Raw genomic sequence first — 16,183 nt, 5'->3', positions numbered from 1 at the left:
TATTGAGAATTGATAACAATTAACAAATTAACGGTAAAAATTAAGACTGAAAAAAAGTGAAAGTAACAATTGATGTTATTGGATTGATAATGATTACGGGTGTTGATTGTGATGGAGAAACAGTTTAGTAAAAGTTAATTGTTATGAACCAAAGTAATCAGATTAATTCGGGCTGATTAAAATTCACTGATGTTGATGTTTCCTTGAAATAAGGTTGAATACAAGGTAAGAAAATGGGTTAAGAGGATTTTCTGTTTTTTTTTGTGTCTTTTTGCTCCTCGTTTTATAAGCTCGATATACGTTTTATATGGTAGATAAGGGACAACGTGATGAACACACAGGTATTAGGGGAGGAGGAGGATGAAAATGATGATATTGAGATGATGAGACAAAGAAAGATAAGTAAGAAGAGAGAGAGAGAGAAAGAAAGAGAAAGAGAAAGAGGAAGATGATAAACTTGAAGTAGGCTGGATGAAAACAGAGACGCAAATGGATTTGGTTTAGATTATGATGAATATAATCAGAGATTTATCACGTTTTTATCATCATTTCTCTCTTTCTTTTTCTCTTTCTTTATCGTTCTTATCTTCCAATTTATCATCACTTCTTTCTTTCTCTCTTTGGATACTAGAATTTCTTTCGTTCTTTTTCAGGTTACCTGTTCCATGTTGCTGATCGAGACAACTACAGGTACTCTCAGAACCGATTCACTCGAAATTAACTTAAGTTCAGTGAACAATTAAAATGGTTTCTGCTTATTCCGATTGTACAATTTGTCTTTCTTCATTAGTTTGTCACTTTATTTTTCAAGTCATTCCAAATGATCATGATCTTGGCATTTATTTATTGCGATCACTAGTTAACTAGATATTAAATTTCGAATACAAGAATAATGAATCACCGATAAAACTAATTAGTTTTTATAATTATTTTTAATTTTAGATCGGCTTTTTTTTCACATGGAAATTATGATGAATCAAATTTGGAATTGAAACTTGGACTTTTGTATGGAGTTCGAGATAAAGAAAGGAAGTGAAAACCTTTACCCTTTAAACCAGTTCGACCGAATGGATTTCGAGGTATCCAGCGTCTAAAGAATAAACTAAATTGGTACAACCATCTTTCTTAATCCATGAAGTACGATCGATTGTTATTCCAGCAGGATTGGTTGATACACTGTTCCAGTTTAAAACGGGTAACTTTGAGGTCACTTGTTCAATATTATATTCTCGAAGGAAAAGTATATCTTCATCGACATCCGATTGAAAGTTTGCTCCAAAGTCCATTTTTTGTTTGGTATAAGCGACTGGATCATAGTCAATCCACATAACCTCCCATGGAACATATTTATCTGGAACTGGAATCCGTTGAACTCGAGTACCAGGATATGGACTTTGTCGAGATAAAATATGATGAAAAGGTTTTCCTGTTACTCCTGACGACGAGGATGTTGTTCCATAGGCTTCGGAATCAAGGTTGCCGAATTTAAGAGATGAAATATGTTTTATATTCTCAAGATAAACATGAGAAAGGGTCATCATCCGTTCCAATTCTGAGACTCGAGTGTTGATCTTTTTCATTAACCTTTTCTCATATTCAATCTCTTCAGCTAAAGATTGAACACCTTCCCATTGTTTCTTCAGAATATATTTCCATGTTTCGATTGCATTCAAAGGTCAAAAGCCATCGGGACTATACAGAGTTTAATGCTCAGTACAACAAGTCGATAAAAATCAGAATAATCATCAGTTACCAAACCTAACGAGATTAAGGTTAATAGAAAATTACATTTTCCTTTCGATTTTTGCCGATCGGCAAAATCGTTCGAACGATATTGGAGCTACCATAATATCAATATTCTAAGCGATTTCCTGGACTTATGGGCCAGTATGACCTTAGAAAGAACAATAATAACAATCCGCTGTCAACAATCTTGGCCTTATATCAAAAACCGAATCTGTACAAAGAGTCGAAAGATCGAAAATTGGGAGAATTCGAATCATAAGAACTCATTAGTTTCACCAAACGATATTCTCCAGAGATTAACTCATGAGGCTCATTTAGGAATTCATATCTTACCAAATATATTTCAGAACTTTTTTCTAGAAAATTTCAATTTAGTTCGAATGTTTTATTTAAACTTATCATGACTTTTTCTATTCAATTAATAATAGAATCAAGTTTTCTAATCAACATGTGATTCTGATTATAAATCTATGGACATTTCCAAATTAATCACAATAATAATAAGATGACAATTGTTATCAGCCTTTTAGAATTAATTTAAATTAATGTATGATATAAATTTCTAATCAATTAGATATATAATTTAAATACAATAGATTCAATTGTAATATTAGATCACCAGAAAGACGATGGCGGAAAATTTGTTAATTTAAGTTAATCAAAGTAATAATTGTTCATTATTTATTTATACATTTAATATTTGTTCATGTTTAGTTTATCAATCAATAACTAATTAGTGAATATCTCAATTGTTTCCCAGCGGATTTTAATTACTCTTTCAGTGATTATATTTTCTCAACATTTTAGCGATCGGACCATTAACGTAAGGTCCAGTCCTTTTGGACATGAAATAGTCCAAATGGTCAAAGGTTTTATCGTCAATCGTATGTTCAATGATCTCAGGCACTGTAAATATAAAGAAATCAAAGTGAATTAGATTAAATTGTTATCAGTTTACAATTAAAATCAAAAAGTGGTAAACAAAAGCGATTCAAAGTTTGATTGTTTCAAAAAGTTTCATGATCTTGATTGTTTTCAAATCTTCATAACAATTAACACCCTGATTGTTTGATTACTACTTTACTCTCATGATTAACTTCACCGATATTGAGCTAATGTTGCACTGAGCCAATGAACCTTGAACTAACCAAGTTAATCACAATCTAACAATCAATTTAGATATAACTATTAATACTAATATCAACAGTTAACAATTCTTACCAGAGGTTAGTAGGGATTTGAGAATTGCAATATCTTTCTGGTCAGCTGAATGGTCACCGATTGAGGAAACAATATACATATCATCTGATTGAACTTTACTTAGATTGTAAACTGGTGGTGAGGTGGAATTATATTTGATTAGATTGTCCAATGATCCGTAGTCAAATTTGGCGAAACTTTTGTTGACCATTACTTGTAATAGATGAAGGATATTCCAACATGATGTTCCAGAGGGAAGGTGAGAGATGATAACGTTAACCCGATCAGGATCGACCTGAGCTTTGTTCATGCTCAAGAGATCGTAGGTGATGAAATTACAGATCAATTTGAATAAATAGCTTTCGTTACATTTTTGTAGAAAAGTTTCTTGCATGAAACCAAAACATTCACCACCTCGAGATTTGATATAGCTCATTACAAGTGGAGTTTCGAGAATGATCTGATAAGACAGTCCGTGGTAATTATCAAGTCGAACTGCTGGAGCAATGCTGATGATTGGGACAACTTTCGATGAATAATTTGGTCGATCGGCTAGTAAGGCGTAAATTGTTGTTCCACCTTGTGAATAGCCGATGTATCCAATTGAAGCTGTAAATTGTTTCAGATGAAAATAGTTCAGAAATTGAGCTGAAAAGTTAAAGATTTTGATATTTTCTGGATAAACTCACGTTCACCGGTAATTTTAATCATGTAATCGATTGTGGTTGGTAAATCGTACAAAGCAATCTCATCGAAAGTGAACTCCCAATAAGATTTATCTATTAGAGATCAATAAGAAAGTTCATTTTGTTCCTGAACCAATTATTTCAGAACTTTCTTAGAAAATGGGACTTACCTGTATCCGGATCGAGAGTTGTATGATTACGAGAGTATAAGTTTCCTCTAGGATGGAACAGCCAAACATCATATCCCAAATTAGCAAGAACGAAGCCTAAATTGTTAAAATCTGAAGTGAAATCCATATAATCAACTTGATCTCGATTAGCGAGCATAGTTTCATTCAAATGTCCACCCGGTGAGTTTGTTAAAAACTCTGATCCTGAACATAAAAGTCCACACTGAATAAGAATCGGTTTCTGAGCGATTTTAAAATATTTCTTAGCCAATGGATTGATAATCCGGTGAATTCCCAAAATATATCCATCCGATGTGACCAATTGGTGAGGCTCATGGATGAAACCCCTGGAAGTAACAAGCTCAGGTATCATGCGAGATTGATCTGGATCTGGAATGGCTAAAGTGTCAACAGAATAAAATTGGAAAGTTGTGAAAATAAACAAAAGGGTAAAACAGTAGGACTTCATGATAACTCAAATTCTAGATAAATACTGATAGGTAATCGATGAAAGTTTATGATGGTGAGTGTTAATTGATCAAATTAACTCTTATTATCCACAGATTCCCATAGGAAATTGAGCTTAACTATTTTAGGTTTTATAATATATATCAACTTTTTTTACCACCTCCTTTGCACCGACAGATATCAGCAGATTAGAGACAACAATCAACAGGATCAACGCCACTCCACATTCAATTAAACACAAACAACAAATAAATTTACAGTTTCTCGATACCAAACAGCAAAGAGATGAGCGGTAATTAGTTAATGATGATCAATTTTCATCGACTTTCATCTTCCATGTTCGAGATAATCTAATATTTCCAATCCTTATCCACTTAAACTTTTTCTTCTTCTTCTCTCTTTATTGATGATCTTTTTCAATGATCACCGCTTCGGCATCGGCTTTAAAGGTAATCGATACCAGCTCAACACTTCAAGGTCTATTTACTATTACCAAATTGACGATGGTGTTTCTATCATATTGATTATCAATTAGGAGAAGAGGAAAAGGTTTGGTCTTTGGATAAAATAACTAAGCAACCGATTGGATATTCAACTCTATGATTAAAAGTATTGAACTGAAAATTGGAATTATTTTAACATATGAAATTGATTTTTAACATCGATTCGAATCTCATTTCAAAATGACCTCAACTTGACGAGTCAGTTGGACATTTGATCATCTCGATTCATTTTCATCATTTCATCTTTGATTCATTTCTTTGTAATCGTATCTTGAAATCTTGTTATTAGTTTTATTTAATTGTTTCTTTTTCTATTTTTGTATTTGGGTACAAAAGTTTAATTTGGTTGGGTTTATCAAAAGGAAACTCACCTGATGATATTTGAAATTCAATGGAAATACAATCAAAGTATTCATATCGAAATGTTCAAATGTTCAAAAGTTCATGATGAGAGTCTTTCTCTCGGTGTATCTTATAAGTTGTCACCTTGTGATTTCTTGAGATGTAAATGTAATATATTAATAACTGCATGTTTAAAATTGTCCTTGATTAATTGTATTCTTAGTTAATTGTTGTTGTTTATCAATTGATTAACCGGTTTCAAGGCTCATCATCATCACCAGTCTGACTTTATGTTCTGAGACTCTGATTGATTAATTGATAATATTTCTAATCGATGGGATAACTTTTGTATTGGACAATTGTAACTGATTTTATCTTCAATCAATTGAATTTATACTGATTATTAATTAACAGACAAATTAAATTAACGTACCCATTAAGATGATGAAAATTATGAAACTCAGTTGGCCAAATATCATGCATTGTTTTTAACTATTAATATTTAAACAATTAGTTAATTGTTACACTTTAAATAAATGTAAATAAGATGATTAAAACAATTTTCTTGATGGATGAATTAAAATAAATTGATCACAATAGTTGATGGTTAAAGTTGATGTTAATTGGAAACAAATTGTTGAATAAATAGTAAAAAAAACTATGAATTAAAGTTTCACGTTGTTGTTAACAGTTGATTAATGAGTTAATTATCTGATGGATTTAATTAGTTCAGTGTGAATGAGAGTGAGAGGGGGAGATTATCTGAGTGAGCGATTGAAATTAATGAGAAAAAAGTTATATAAGTTTTGTGTCTTAACAATTTATTGCAATATTAATGGTTAATTGACAAGAATTGGAATTAATCAACAAAATATTATGGAGGGAATTGGATGGTGATTGATTTCAAAAACAATAATAGTAATTATAATAATAATAATAGGTTATGATTGCAATTAATTTCCACAATTAACATTGATTTTCAGATGATTTGTTTTACATGGAAATGGTGGTGAATGATTTTAGTTTAAATGATCAGTTTCCAAAGAGTAATTCTTTGAATAACTAATGTTGATGATTTCAGATTCCAAGGTAATAGAGTCAACAGTCAATTCGGAAAGTTGAACAATTTACAGTTTACAATAACAATTAATTGTATTATTATGAATTATCACAGATACGAGATAATAATTAACAATATTGAGAATAAAGGCCAACTAATTTTCTTTCTCCATAAGAATAGATAACGTTAATGGTAAATAAATTAGTCAAGAATTAATCATAATCATGATAATAATAATGGTTCCGACTCATTATTTATCAAGGAAATTAAAGATTCATCGTTGTCATGTTGATTTTCTGGTGTTTTTTTGGTACTTTTTTTGATAGTTTTTTGGTGAACGAGAAGTAATTTTCAAGGTTATTGGTGAATGAATGTGATGAATAATTTAAATGATTGTTGCTTGTAATTTGTTGGTTACTGATTGTAAGATTGTTGATTGACCAGAGGGCAGTTTAAGGAAAACATCTTCTGTAATGATTCTCCAATTTAATGAAGTCGTCATCTTTTTATCCAGATCATCACTTCCAGAATAGTGAACATGAATTAGAACCAATTCTTTCCAGGCCATGTCCGTGTTGAACGGATCATCCATGTAGGTTGCATCGTTTTTGGTAAATTTCATTGCCACGATTTCCTCTGATTCGGAGCTTTTAATATTAGTATTTGGTAAAGCACAATTGGTGAAAAACGCTTCAACCGATTTATCATCTGCCCATGATTGGTCTTCAGGTACATTGAATAATCTTTGTAACTCAGAATATAAATGATCACCGGGAACAAAACGCTAAGAAAAAGGTCAAAATAAAAGTAAATTAAACAACTAATATACAAAACAATATCCATGATTCAAGAGATTTACTTACATTTGGAAGTGAAATCTGATCCCATCGAGGTAAATTTTTCTCGACGACAAATTCAAACAATTTACCAGTGGAAACAATTCTTGATGTTCGCCAACGAGTTATAACAAACATCACATAATGATTTGGACCCCAACGAGGAAGTGAACCTTTACCCTTTAAACCAGTTCGACCGAATGGATTTCGAGGTATTCCAGCGTCTAAAGAATAAACTAAATTGGTACAACCATCTTTCTTAATCCACGAGGTACGATCGATTGTTATTCCAGCAGGATTGGTTGATACACTGTTCCAGTTTAAAACGGGCAATTTTGAGGTCACTTGTTCAATATTATATTCTCGAAGGAAAAGTATATCTTCATCGACATCCGATTGAAAGTTTGCTCCAAAGTCCATTTTTTGTTTGGTATAAGCGACTGGATCATAGTCAATCCACATAACCTCCCATGGAACATATTTATCTGGAACTGGAATCCGTTGAACTCGAGTACCAGGATATGGACTTTGTCGAGATAAAATATGATGAAAAGGTTTTCCTGTTACACCTGACGACGAGGATGTTGTTCCATAGGCTTCGGAATCAAGGTTACCGAATTTAAGAGATGAAATATGTTTTATATTCTCAAGATAAACATGAGAAAGGGTCATCATCCGTTCCAATTCTGAGACTCGAGTGTTGATCTTTTTCATTAACCTTTTCTCATATTCAATCTCTTCAGCTAAAGATTGAACACCTTCCCATTGTTTCTTCAGGATATCACGTTCTTCTTGGACCTTTTCCTGCCTTGAGGCATATTGACGAGCTAAATGTCTCCAAAAGTTATAATCGTCTTCAGACAATTTCATGTTATACTTTGTTTCTGCTGCTTCACCGAAAGGACCATCAGGTTGGTTTTTACCTTCTCGAGACTTTGACCATTTAAAACAATAATAACAAGATAAAGTCCTAATTAACCATTTAAGTACAAAATAAATGTAACAAAAGATACTCAATGGTGCAGGTAAAGGTAAATGATTGGCAAAATCAATAACCAAAATGTATCGTTGATATTTCCAAATTTGTTCAGTTTTACCTTCCAATCGCGAGGCGGTGGCCGAAAACAAGGCATAAAGTAAGGTCAACATGATAAGTTTCAATAGGATAAAATATTGGATTGCGAAAATGTAAGACCAAAAGTCATCATGAGGACATGGAGTTGGACTTGCGGTGTTATTATCTATAAAATGGTAAAAAAACAGAATAACAATTAGTTGAAATAATGAACGAGAATTAAAAATTAAATGTACATTACATTTTCCAGCATAACAAACAGAGGTATCATCTCGCTGCGAGTTATAAAATGTTTTACATTGGGCATCAGCTGAAAGGTCACCCACAGGAGTTAAGAACAGTGAAAACCAGGCTCGGTGAAATGCTTGTTTACCCACTTCCAGGGAAAGATCAAGATCAGGATAAAGAAGCGCCTGCATAACCACACCACCGCTGACGATGATAACAATTGCCATTCTCATAAAATTAAGGAAATCGACTCCAATCATTAATCGTAAACGATATAAAAGCGGACCCAATGTTGGTGAGATTGGTAAGTAAATTGCAATAAGCCGATAATAAAAGTACAAAAGGGCCACACTTAAAACTACTTTACGACCGTAAGGTGATAGGGTGAGAAATTTAAGATTAAGACCAGCGGTGTAAGTGGAATATATTATGACGAAGATGATGATTAAAAAGATTTCAATACACTTCCAGACCAAAGGTATTGAAGTGTATTTACGATAAAGAACCCAAGTTCGTCTAATGTGTTCGGCAACAATTAACGAGGTCCAAATACAAACAGAATAATCAATTAACTGATTACCACAAGATGGATAGAGAACGGCGATTGAAAATAATGCTAAATACAATATGTAGAAAACTTGAAATGTATAAAATTTGGTTATCGGTGCTGTCCACATGAGTTTGATCATAGTTAATAGAGGTGGTTGTTGACGGATGAAAACTTCACGATCTCGAATCAGTGTGGCATAATCAGCACCTCGAATATTGATGACACCCGAGACAGCTTTACCAGCCGTTTTAGCGGCCATTTGTGCGAGATTATCACCACCACCACCAGAGTTAATCAGTCCACCAGTTTCATCGACTCCTTGATTATCTTGACCATCTCTTTCATCGTCTTCTGGCTCTTCGATTTCATTTCGTGTTGATCGAGGCTTAAATCGGACCCAAATAAACATTGGAAAGATGAGGAAAGCGCATACAACGATTTTGAAACCCTGAGGTAAGGTAAATATGCCCCAGCCCAATTCACGAATTCTGATCTCTCCTTGGAAAGTATCGGTTAACCATTTTTGGCAACACTGATGGGCAAGGAAAATTCTGGTCCTTGCATTTGATGCAATGTCAACAGCGGTTTTGTAATTCCAATCGGGACTTTCTTCTGATAAAACATCAATTGCACGACTTGTCGCATCTTCATAACAGTCATCTAAAACACCGGTTGCCATTTCGGCAAATATTCGCGATTGATTTTTAAGATCGGTTTTTATGTTAGTGTCAACAACGTACGACGATAAACGATCATAAACCATGGATGCAACAAGAGCCAAATGAATTGGTTGATCTGAATGTTTCCAAAGGGTTTTAGCCAGTTTATGACGAGAACTGAATATCGCCCAGAGAGTCAATATGGTGAGTGCTTTTCTTTCAGCTGATGCGGCATTGTAAACATACATGGACATTACATTGTAATAGAGATGGTCAGAATTAACGAAATTATTAAAACCAGTGCAAGTTTCGATTAACCAATTGAGATCAGTATCGATAAAATGTTTCGATGGACGGGAGAGTAGAGAATGACCAAGAACACCTTCCCAACAAACGGTGTGGAAAAAGTCTTCTTGGTAAATGTGCTTGAACAATCGACGAAGACGAGTCGGTGTGATGAATTTATGCAAACGAAAACCATTGGTTAAAAATAGATCTACAAATTCTTCTCGATCAGGACGGAGAAGTGCCGATTGGAAAAGGTCTTTTTGAAGACGAACTACATAAGTTGGATCTCGATGGAGAACTTCAGATGATGCAACATCTGGACAGTTCCAGTCCAAAGTAAGGTACAATTCTTTTAATATTTTATCATCTGAAACGGTTGATCCTTCAATAGTTGATCGTGAGTAATCATGAACTCGATTAGAGCTTCGAGGTTTAGAGGCGAAAAGAGCGCGTAACAAGTAGACGGATAAATTGTCCAATTTACATTCAGAGTAATTGTGCATATTAAGAACAGTTATGAAAGAGAGACTATTCTGCTTTGCGAGTCTAACACATTCCAAAATTCTATCACGGAACAAATTTCGAGTGAGTACATTTTCCCGAAGTTTTGGAAAATAGTGAGCAATTTTGGTGACCAGTTCGGGTTTGAGAAAATTTTCTACATATTCAGGATCCCAAGTTCCCCAAGGACCAGTTTCACGAGCTCGTTGTTCCAACTCAGAGAAAGCGAAAGCCAAAAGATCAGCTAACCCTCCCGAACCTCTTAGAACCACAACTGGATATTGACGTTTCAAACAATCAACCACCAATCGAGCGCAATCATAACCTCCTTGAACAACTATGGAAACAACGGGAATCTCCATGTTGGTCAATGAACATAAATCGGGAACATCTTTAATCTTTGTATGTAAATCGGTTTCGACATTTTCACGAATAAAATCACAACCACCAACCGTTGAAAGAAATCCCATCAAACGAAGGACAAACAAATTGATTCCTGTTTTGTTAATTGTACTATCACGAACAACGATGAAATGAGTATGATCTGGATTAAGATCATATTTACCCTCTTCGGGAATGTTACCTTGATTTTCAATATTAATATCAGTCTAAGGAATAAAACACACGAAGAGAGAGAGAGAGAGAGAGAAATCGTGATTAGTTACTTTCAATTTCAATTTCAAGCAAAGAAAAGTTCAATTTGTTTACCTTATCAGAACCTAATTGATCAGCGTACTTGACCATGTCTTCCCTGGTTATACCAATGAAGTTAAGATTCGGTGGCTTGGTGATACCACGTCCTTCGCATTTATTATGAGATGAATAAAATGATTGTCTTTCTTTACTCTCATTGGAAACTGCGTCTCCGATGATCTTGGAAGCACCTAAATTAGTTCCCGTTGTGAAAATCCACATATTTGTTGTATTGGCTGCCTGTGAATTCAACGATAAATCACAACTTTAATCATCAACATAATAACATTTCCTGTATAAACAATTTAGGATAATCTGAATTCAATATTAGATGATTAACATGATTGGAACCCTAATCATGATGAAATTTGTACCCAAAATTACATGAAAAACCAATGATGAAATGAAAGATATATTTTTTTTACCATGCAATTGATTTTGGCTTTTAAACTGTTAACTAAATTATAATTGAATCACTTTGATCATTAATCAACGGAAATAAATGACTTTTTAAAATCTATCAGATGATGATCTTGATTCGTGCCAAATATTATTAACAATTTCAGAGATTAATATATATTGTTTGTAACAAAATTAAATTATCTAATAATGTTTGATAATGTTTGATTAATAGAGTCATTGATTGGTAATATATTTTTAGCGTGACAATCAATTTACTTGTAATTAACCAGAAGTTACATTTACGATAACGTACTTTGATCAATCCTTTTTTAAAGTTATCGATTTGTCGGGGATTGGACCATTCTCTTAATGAATCGACATTCGATATTATTAAGGACACGATTCGAGGTGGTTGCATTCGCCATTGTTTATGCATAATCGATGCAATCGCTTCGCCGTCGGTATCATGAGCTGCTTTTACAAAAGGGTGACCCTGAAAAGAGAAATGAATAGATTAACAATCAAGAATTAATCAAATGTAAATTGTTTATAAAACATTTCAACAATTTTGTACTTCGATCAATGGGAAAAACCTTGAAAATTTAGCAATTAAACAAACAGTCAATAAATTAGAAACATTAAAGTTTACCTTAAGTTAACTTAATATTGTAATAATCAAATTGTTGACCTGACAATCAGGTTGATTGTTTGCTAATGGTTGGATCAATTTGATTAATCATATAAAACAATGATTGGGCTTTTTTGTTTTTACTATTGTTTTTAATTACTGTTGATAAACTTGTATCTGGATAAAGTGATATTGCTGATTCATGTCAATTGTTGTTGTTGATCATTTTTAATTTGATTGTAATCGATAGGATATAATTCAATCAATATCTATATGACTATTGATTTAAACAACTAGAAAAGAGGTAAATCTCATTGATGGTTGATTAATGTTTTTCTTTTATTAAAATGGTTGGACAGGTTAATGGACAGTTTTCAGTTAATTGTTGTGATTAGAAGAAGCAACAATTTAGTTAATTATTATGTTGTTGTTAGGGTGATTCTCTTGGACTCATAATATATTAATAACAATTTATCGATTCGCTAATGATATTTAAAATGAATCAAGAGGGAATGAGAAAGTTTAATTTCAAGGTCAACTTGTTGAAATCAAATTAAATTACACTACCAACACAATTAAAGGATAAAATCAAGTTAATTATATTGTTGCAATAGTGGACACAATACAATCATCAGATTTGATTACCCTGTAATTATTATTATATAAGATTGATACTAATGATAAAAACTAACTAATGACTTGGAATTAGTTTAACTCATTAATAGAGAAAGTGAAAAAAGTTAATCATGACAATCAAATTAAATTGCAAGTTGGTTGAAATGATGATGATAATGATGATGATGATGATGATTATCATTGATGATGCCAAACTATTTGCCAATAGATATAAATAATAATATGATTTACATTCAAACGAATGTGAAATGAAAGTTGATTTGAATTTTAAAAAAAAAAGTTATAAATATTATAACAATTAAATTAATTGTTAGAAGATGAGAAACATATAAACTTACCTCGGGCTCGTAGCCAAAATTTTTCCAAAAGTGAACTTTTCCATCGGCGATAATGTAATTACGTGTCGCTGAATTGGAATCGGTTGGACAAAGATTTAGATGTGAACCTTGACCGCCGATAATTGCTCGAGATGAGGAGGCACTAATTTGTCGCTGGTAACTATTAGCCATTGGTCGACGGAGAATTGATTCTTTCCTATTGGTACTATTACTTGATTTACGAAGTTCATTCAATGAATAACTTTCACCACCACCTCCACCTCCGCCAACGGTATCATCACCACCGCCACCAGCATTAACTTCACTCTCTGAGGTTTTCTTGGGTCGAGTAAATTTACAAGCAATACGAATACGAGCAATTAAATTCTGGAAACCATGATTAGCTGATTGTCGATCAGTTTCTGTAACCATTTTGATAATCAAAAGAAAAAAGAAATCAATTAGAAAACAAAGGTAATATTAGAATCAAATTACTTAGTTAATTGTTTAATTAATTTGAGATTTTCCTACCACAGTTAATTGACTAAAATAGAATCATTTTATTTTCTCTAAATGTGTTAATCTAAATCAACCGTTGCTATTCAAATCAAATTACAGTCATTCATAAAGATAGAGAGAGACAGAGAGACAGAGAGTGAGAGAAAGAGGAAGGGAGAAAATATCGTTTCGATAATCAGACAAAATGAGTGATAATTAACTAATTGTGTTTGACAGTGGTAACAATTTACGACTCTATGATAGGTGAAAACTGAATCTGATTCCATGATAATAAATTTCGTATCAGTTCATTATGATAGACACAGAGTAGAGACAGTGAAAGGATGTAAATGATAAGCTCTCACAAACCATAATAACAATCAAATAATCAGATGAGAAATTTCAACCGGTGGTAAACAATTAATAACACACTGAGCCAAATACAAGATAAAAAGATAAATACAAGAATATGAGATGATTTTCGTGAGAGGATTAACGATGAGATGATGAAAACACCACAGAACAAAAATGAGAAATAGAATAATTCAAATGACAACATACACAGAGAGATACAAAAAAAAAGAGAGGGAGAGAGGATATTAAATAATGAAGAGAAATTGAAATTAAATGTTTCACCGAATAGACAAAAAAAGGTGTAGACTAGAGAGAGAGATTGAAAACATGGATAGAAGGCGAAAAATTACCAGAGAAAAATCAACTGAGAGAGATTGAGAGAGTGAGATGAGAATCAAGAGAAATGTAAACGTTTGGTAAGAAGGAGATGACAAGATGATTGGTGAGTGGGTTTGGATGGAGAGAGAGAGGGTTGATCACTGGGTCAAGAATATACATGTTGATATAATAATTAAACTGTAATTAGAATTGTTGTTGCACTAAACAGATGAAAAACAGAGATGATGAAGATGACGAAGATGATGATGAGCAGAAGATGTAGTGTTTTTGATTGAAGGTGAAAGGAAAATACTGGTAACCAAGAGAGAGAGAGAGAGAGAGAGTAAATTGAAAGGAGTATAAACAATTACATTAAATTGGCAGAAGATAAAATAACACAATAAGGAAGATAATCTTGCATGATGATGATGACAATTCTTTTCTCTCTCTCTCTCTCTCTCAGATCAATAATCAAACATTAACCTTTTACCTGTTAATCTCTAGATTTACATTAGAAGAGAAAATCTTTTTCTATTTCTTTTCTATTCTAAAGCAAAAGAGAAAAGAATTTTTTTTTGTTCTTTTCTCTCTCCATGGAAACCATCATGTAAACATTGAGAGAACATGTTGAGTTAACTTTTAATTGTTCTCCAGTTAATTGATTGAAGCCTGATTATTGTAGACAGTTAATTGTTCTGCTAATTGTTAATTGATTATCTCTGGTTCTTTTTCGTTGATTAATTTAGTTTTAACCAAATCAAATCGGATCCTATGGTTAACTCATTCATTTGTTTACGTTTTGGTTTTGATTTGGTTTTCCTATTTGGTTGAATTTTCTTGGTTTCTTTTTACTTTTATTAATTAACTTGTCCATTGGTGTTAACAATTAACAATTATGATGCCAGTTAATCAACACAACAATAACCGTTAAAAGTGACCAATTAATAGCCTTTAATTGCTTGGATTATCCTGACAATTTAATGTTAATCAAATGTAAACAATTTATTCAACTTACCTTTAGGTGAGATGCTTTCAAGGCTTGAGTTGATACTTTCCAATTTGTTTGATGATGAAGGTTTAATTGTTACAATTGGCAGATCATCTTGATGATAACTTGATCCTGGTCGTTGGTCTTTGTTAAAACTCATCTCATTTACCGGATTAAAAGGATTAATTTAAAATGGAAACGGGAAAAAAATAAACAAACAAAAGGTAAACAAAAAAGTCTAATGGTCAAAATGTAATGACCATGAAACAGAAACATAAACAACAAAAATATCATAAAAAATGAACAATTAACATTATTTTGATTCGACGAACACAATTAAGTTGATTAAGTAGTGATGAAAATTAGATTAACAGACATGCTAATATGGTTAATTAACCAACATGTTTAAATCTAATGAAAGTTAATCCAAACTCAACAATAACAACAATCACTTTGAGGTAACATAATAATTTGGTATCCATTGGATTGATGATTCGGTAATAATAATTAATAACTTTTTGTGTTCATTTAATTGGTGATCATTTAAATCACATAATCAACTGATCCTTTTTGACTGTAATAATCAAATAACATTTAACAATTAAACCCAAAAGTAATTGTTAACTTGACAATGATGGTTGAACAGTTGATTACCTTGAAAACATATTTGTATCTTGTTAATTGTTGCATGTTTACTTCAGTAATTAATATCCTTAAATTGGGTTAATCAGATTGTACAATTAATCAAACACAATTAAACATATAAACAAATAAATCACCGATGAAAACAATTATCAGAGTGATTTTTTTTACTCTTCAAATGAAATGAGAAAACAACTGAAAAAAATGATTTTATTTCCTGAAATTGTATTAACTCAATTTTAATGACAATTAAAAATGTGCCTCATTTTGTTAATCAATCAATCAAATTGTTAAAACAATACTGATTAAACTAATTAACTTTTCCAATGGTATAATTGTCAATAATGTTAATCGTAAATTAATCAATTGTCACACAATAACAACGATAATTGATT

At 32.3% G+C, this 16,183-nt stretch overlaps 3 protein-coding genes across 6 annotated transcripts; all 3 read right to left on the bottom strand.

The window, feature by feature from the left end:
- Positions 1 to 1,049: 1,049 nt before the first annotated feature.
- On the bottom strand, positions 1,050 to 1,580 carry LOC128389537 (ADP-ribose pyrophosphatase, mitochondrial-like). The gene has a single exon (XM_053349140.1). It carries the CDS (start codon positions 1,578 to 1,580, stop codon positions 1,050 to 1,052), a length of 531 nt encoding a protein of 176 aa, XP_053205115.1.
- An 814-nt stretch (positions 1,581 to 2,394) lies between these two features.
- On the bottom strand, positions 2,395 to 4,446 carry LOC128389425 (lysosomal acid lipase/cholesteryl ester hydrolase-like). Its single transcript, XM_053349018.1, has 4 exons — positions 3,803 to 4,446; positions 3,636 to 3,725; positions 2,968 to 3,555; positions 2,395 to 2,652 (listed from the first exon to the last, which is right to left on the bottom strand). The coding sequence occupies exons 1-4, from the start codon at positions 4,269 to 4,271 to the stop codon at positions 2,525 to 2,527; spliced, it is 1,275 nt and encodes a 424-aa protein (XP_053204993.1). The 5' UTR covers positions 4,272 to 4,446; the 3' UTR covers positions 2,395 to 2,524.
- A 1,463-nt stretch (positions 4,447 to 5,909) lies between these two features.
- Positions 5,910 to 15,965, bottom strand: LOC128389412 (transient receptor potential cation channel subfamily M member-like 2). 4 transcript variants are annotated; one of them, XM_053348992.1, is made up of 7 exons: positions 15,174 to 15,965; positions 13,010 to 13,410; positions 11,721 to 11,900; positions 11,021 to 11,245; positions 8,328 to 10,920; positions 7,039 to 8,252; positions 5,910 to 6,959 (listed from the first exon to the last, which is right to left on the bottom strand). In XM_053348992.1, the coding sequence occupies exons 1-7, from the start codon at positions 15,304 to 15,306 to the stop codon at positions 6,561 to 6,563; spliced, it is 5,145 nt and encodes a 1,714-aa protein (XP_053204967.1). In that variant the 5' UTR covers positions 15,307 to 15,965; the 3' UTR covers positions 5,910 to 6,560. The 4 variants fall into 4 exon arrangements, with proteins under 4 accessions (XP_053204967.1, XP_053204968.1, XP_053204969.1 ...); XM_053348993.1 differs by lacking the exon at positions 15,174 to 15,965 and adding an exon at positions 13,856 to 14,470; XM_053348994.1 differs by lacking the exon at positions 15,174 to 15,965 and adding an exon at positions 14,191 to 14,470.
- Positions 15,966 to 16,183: the final 218 nt, after the last annotated feature.

This window comes from Panonychus citri, unplaced genomic scaffold (genome assembly GCF_014898815.1).
Source record: "Panonychus citri isolate SS breed McGregor unplaced genomic scaffold, ASM1489881v1 Contig00108, whole genome shotgun sequence".
In the NCBI taxonomy this organism is placed as follows: Eukaryota; Metazoa; Arthropoda; class Arachnida; order Trombidiformes; family Tetranychidae; genus Panonychus; species Panonychus citri.
The sequence above is the reverse complement of the archived record's forward strand: the minus strand, read 5'-3'. Positions and strand labels throughout refer to the sequence as shown.